This window comes from Penaeus japonicus, unplaced genomic scaffold (genome assembly GCF_977035675.1).
Source record: "Penaeus japonicus unplaced genomic scaffold, GWHDUDI00000001_assembly GWHDUDI00000031, whole genome shotgun sequence".
Taxonomy (NCBI): Eukaryota; Metazoa; Arthropoda; class Malacostraca; order Decapoda; family Penaeidae; genus Penaeus; species Penaeus japonicus.
Genome location: NW_028234433.1, coordinates 20,983,360 through 20,988,359, shown reverse-complemented (window position 1 = coordinate 20,988,359; position 5,000 = coordinate 20,983,360). Strand labels below are relative to the sequence as shown.

Sequence of the window (5,000 nt, the reverse complement as noted above, 5' to 3'; positions counted from 1 at the left end):
GATTTTTTTCTAATGCCATACAGCTATGGAAGATTTGATTATAAAAAAAAACATTCCTGTTATAATTAACAAGAAATTTTAATTTTTAACTGGAATGGCAGAATCATTATCCTTCTTTTTAGCATGTAAAACATTGAGGTAGTCATGATGAACTTATGAATATTCACATAAAACAAAGAATTTCCATGTTAAAGATTGTCATTGCATGGTGAAATTCCATTTTTAAAAATGTTATGCGTTCATATTAAGATATACAAAAAGCTGTTGTGACCTCTGGTTTGCTATGAAATGAGATGCATCAGTCATACCTTTGATGATTTAGAAGAAGGAGCAGTCTCCAGCAAATGTATTAATTGATTTAGATTGATAGTACTGCCATTCAGATAATTAACATGTTACCCCCATTTTACACTGACTTGATTTATTAAATGAGTGTATGTTTAGCTGCATATTGCATATTGTTGCAAAATTAGCAGAATTCACTTTGAAGTATAATACTCCTAAAAAAGTTATATTATCATTGTGTTAGTTGTTTGGCCACAGGTTAGCCAGTATTGTTGGCTGGTGGCTGATATTTTGCCCATCTAAAGAAGGGAATCTCAAAGGGGTAGGTACAACTTTTATGCCATAACCAGGTAACATGTTAAAATAAGATATGAAAGGATCCATGATCTACAAATACAGGTACTCTTTTTTTTTCTTCTTCTCTTTACTCTTCCTCCTCCTCATCCCCTTATCATTGTCATCATTTTGTGGTTAGGTATTAATTTTGAATTTTCTCTTTCAGGCAACCATATGGAGCTATTGGCAGTGTTGATATTATGTGGCATCCCAAAGCAGGAAACCACCAAGATGTCAAAGAGACAGAGATCTCACAGCTTTGGCTCTGGGTCCATCCATCAGCTCACAGTCAGGTTGTGAATATGCTGGTAGAGACGTATAACTTGGAGAAGAAAGTAGATGAAGCATCGGATGCAATCCAACAGAAAGATCAAGAGAAGAAATTGTCTGAAGAGTCAAAGGAAAGTGATAATCCCATGGAAATAGAGGAAATTAAGGGAGAAACAGAAGCTAGTTGTAAAGACATGGAAGTATCGACAGAGACTTCAAAGGATGGTGAAACTCTTACAAATGAGAAGAAAGGTGAAATGGCAGAAGTAAAAGAAAATTGCCATTCTACCAAGAAACATGTGAATGAGTCAAAAATTGCCAAAAAGAATATCCCCTTTCTCAGGACACCAAAGTACACTTCACCAGATTCCAGTGTGAAGATGACATTGCTCAAAGATACCATAAATAGGTTCCATGTAACAGGGCCCCAGTCTTACTCTGTCTTAAATGCTGCTCTGTTCCCTGCTGATATAACACTGAAAAAAGAGGATGACCTCAAAGATCAGCCGTGGTGGCAACGGTACTATCATGATGAAGACCAACAATTGATTTACAAGAAACAGTTAGAGGCATGGAAATTATTTTCTTCTTGTCCTCCACCTCCTCATTCAGTTTTGCCCATGACTCTACGTGACCCCAGGATCACCTTGCCCCACAAAAAGTTACCTCTCAAGACCACTGTTCCTGGTAAGCTTTGGTTTATTTTGAAATATATAATGCCCAATGCATGTACCTTTAACCCATTCACGCCGGTTGACGTGATAGCACGTATTGTGGTTTTCGCGTCAGACGCCCTGGACGCGCTATGAGGGGAAGCCGCGCGCTCGGGTAGAGCAAGCGGGCAACCGAGGCTCGCGGCTTGTGCGCCCGAGAATCTCGAGGCGTTAGGCTTATGCGTTCGAGAACCCCGGTATTGCGACCGCGCAAAGCCGGAACTGCCCCGGCGTGAATGGGTTAACATCAAAGGTATGGTATCTGTCACATTTGTAGAAATGCTGCTATGCAGGCATGCACATCAGTCTTGCTACTTCAGCTAGTATGAAGGAATCAGTATATTTTGATCAAAGTGTTATATTTTTGTGATTTTACGATGATAATTTTCCCGTCTCTTTTTTAGATACAAGTATACTCATGGAAAGATCAGACTGGCCAGTAGAGAGCCCCATTTTTGACAACAGACTCAGAGATGAAGTGACGCTGACTAAAGAAGATGATAGTGTCATCAACCAGAAACGGTCAAAGATGCTGGTCCCAGGAGAGAGAGATGCTGAAAACCCAGATGAAGCTAAGCTGCCAATTCTACTGATGTCAAGACCACCAACCCATTCTGCTGGACATGGTATGGGACTTGTAAGATGATTTGAGATACTTTTTTTCATGAATTATCACCTCCACATTGATATATTTGGATTGACAGCCTTTTTCTTACTTTATTGTAGATTTTGTTTTACCTTGTAGAATTTGTTTATGTCCATTTTTTGAAAGGCCTTTGTAGGCCAGCATCCATTAATCTTTCCTTTGTGACACTTTGTAATTTATATCATCCATGCTCAGCCAATGGAGAAAATGTCAATATGTTAAAAGCTTTTCCTATTACCTAATGAAAAAAAAATTACAAATTAAAAACGCTGATGAATAATATTGATACCAGCAGGATGGGCAATGAGTGTATGGATGTCACTGGTATTTTGTGGTGGTGTTCCGCAGTAAGAGAAAGCAGTGTAAGTAATGTGGTGGTGTTCTGTGTGCTCATAAGAGTTAGTAGCTGCTCCGTTCCTATATGCCCTGACACACAATAGCAGCGAATGCTTACGCTGAGAAACAGAAAAATAGCGAAAAAAATAAGACCTAGGCCCCCACAGAGAGATATCAGCAGGCTTTTAGCATTTTTCAACATCCCCATAAAGTTAGAGAGGAGGGATAGAATAGATGGTGGAAAGAGAGACAGGGCAGTTTCTTGAAGAGGGAAGACAACACAGACACTACAGATAGAGACACTTACTGAGATGGATAAATAGAATCAAGGCCAAGAGAGCGGGGAAGAAAAGAAAAAAGAAATCACATCGGGGCCAAGACCGACCGCACATCAAATCAAAAATAGACCCCTACCTCGAGACTATAACAGAATGTAAAATGACGGAGGAGGAATCTGTTTCGTTTAGAGGAACAGGCCTAAAATTAACCTGTCACAGCATTTTCAGGCACAGGGATGACATGTGGGAATAGGTATGGTAAAAAGTGTTATAGGAAATTGATACATGTTAGGTGGTAAGTGGGAGGTGAAAAGGTGTCTAAGAATCTTGTCAGAATCTTGTGCCCACAGAAGAAAGGACAGAATGAAGACCCCCAAAACAGAAACCAACAATATCAAGTAAGAAATCACCACATAACACCACCGCATACCAGAACAACTTGATCAACCGTGTGATTGACGAAAGAGAAAGGAAGAAAGAAAGGTTATGATAGATGGTTACATTAGAGTGGTGATGATTTTGTTGTCAGTACTATATGAATTTATGACTGATATATGTATAATATAATATGATATATAATTTGATAATTATATTTGTTTGAATAATATTGTGATATTTGTATTATTGTCAATGTATTCATCATATTATTAGAGAAATTATCTATACTTGAAGTATAGCTAGAAATATTAGACAGATTGCTATAAAAAAACAAACACAACACACACAACACACACACACACACACACAACACACACACACACACACACACACACACACACACACACACACACACACACACACACACACACACACACACACACACACACACACACACACACACACACACACACACACACACACACACACACACACACACATATATACACACACATACACACACACACATATACACATACACATCTCTCCCTCTCCCTCCCTCCCTCCCTCCCTCCCTCCCCTGCTCTCCCTCTATTTCTATCCCTAATTCTAATATATTTTTGATACCATTTTTAGGCTAGATTGCAACGACTCAGGAAGAAAGCCCGGTCGAAAATATCAGAAGAGCATCAAATGGCGAATGCAGTTGATAAGCCACTTGATAAGAAGATCAGTGAGGCACTTCAGAAGGTTGAAGAGGAGAATCAGGTGAGTTGATTTTATGGAGTTTGCAGATCCTAAAGAATTACATATTTTTGTCATAATGCAGTGCTTTTGATAATACTCCTTATCAGTAAGTGAGATGTTTTAGATTTATTTATTTTCTTCTTTTGATACATAAGACTGTTAACCCTATGACGACAGTGCGTCACACTCGTGTGACACAGCTAAATTCCCGATGCCAGGGCGTCATGTCAGTGTGACGATTCCAATGCAATATTGCAATCGCCCAGCATAGGGGTTTTCGCGTAGCGCATGCCCCGTCAGGAAAGGGTTAATTGGACTTACCCTTGGAGGCTTTTATACTCTTTTGGTAATCTTTGCTTCTTGGAAACAATATCTATTCTTTATCTGGAGTTTATTTAGTCCTCATTTAATGCGCATAAATTAATGGTCTCATTTATCTTTTGCAGAATATTAGCCTTTGTTTTTTTCTTTCTTTCATTCTTTCTTTTCTTCCATTTGCTGTTGCTTTTCTTTATTTATTTTTCTTTATTTCTCTCTCTCTCTCTCTCTCTCTCTCTCTCTCTCTCTCTCTCTCTCTCTCTCTCTCTCTCTCTCTCTCTCTCTCTCTCTCTCTCTCTCTCTCTCTCTCTCTCTCTCTCTCTCTCTCTCTCTCAAGTTTAGAAAGACATCACCTTTCATCTTTTCATGACCATCTTTCTTTTTCCAGAGAAGGGAAACTTTCATATTTCATTAACACTGTATCTGAGGACTACCTATTTTCTCCCAGGATATTGTAGCCAAGTATTCAGCCTACCCCAAAGCAATGGAAGATTTGTGGCTGATGCCAAGAGAAGACCCTTTGCAGTGCTGTTCGCGCAAAATAATGGGCTATGTCACCCAAGGGAATTTCTGCCTCACTCTCGGACTTGGCGGGGGCATCGGCTGGGTCGCTCTGGAGCCACTGATGCAGCTGCTGCTCTTGCAAGAGGAATTTTATGCAGCGACAAGCGAAATGAGTGAATTAGAAAATTC

At 39.5% G+C, this 5,000-nt stretch overlaps 1 protein-coding gene across 1 annotated transcript in view; it reads left to right on the top strand.

The window, feature by feature from the left end:
- The window catches only part of Pop1 (POP1 ribonuclease P/MRP subunit), a 10,464-nt gene that overhangs the window by 4,999 nt on the left and 465 nt on the right, over positions 1-5,000 (top strand). Inside the window, exons 6-10 of the mRNA XM_086555436.1 lie at positions 788-1,578; positions 2,009-2,241; positions 3,215-3,262; positions 3,879-4,010; positions 4,756-5,000. The exon at positions 4,756-5,000 is cut by the window's right edge and continues 465 nt beyond it. Coding sequence (XP_086411562.1) covers positions 788-1,578; positions 2,009-2,241; positions 3,215-3,262; positions 3,879-4,010; positions 4,756-5,000 — 1,449 coding nt within the window. The remainder of the gene's footprint in view (positions 1-787; positions 1,579-2,008; positions 2,242-3,214; positions 3,263-3,878; positions 4,011-4,755) is intronic.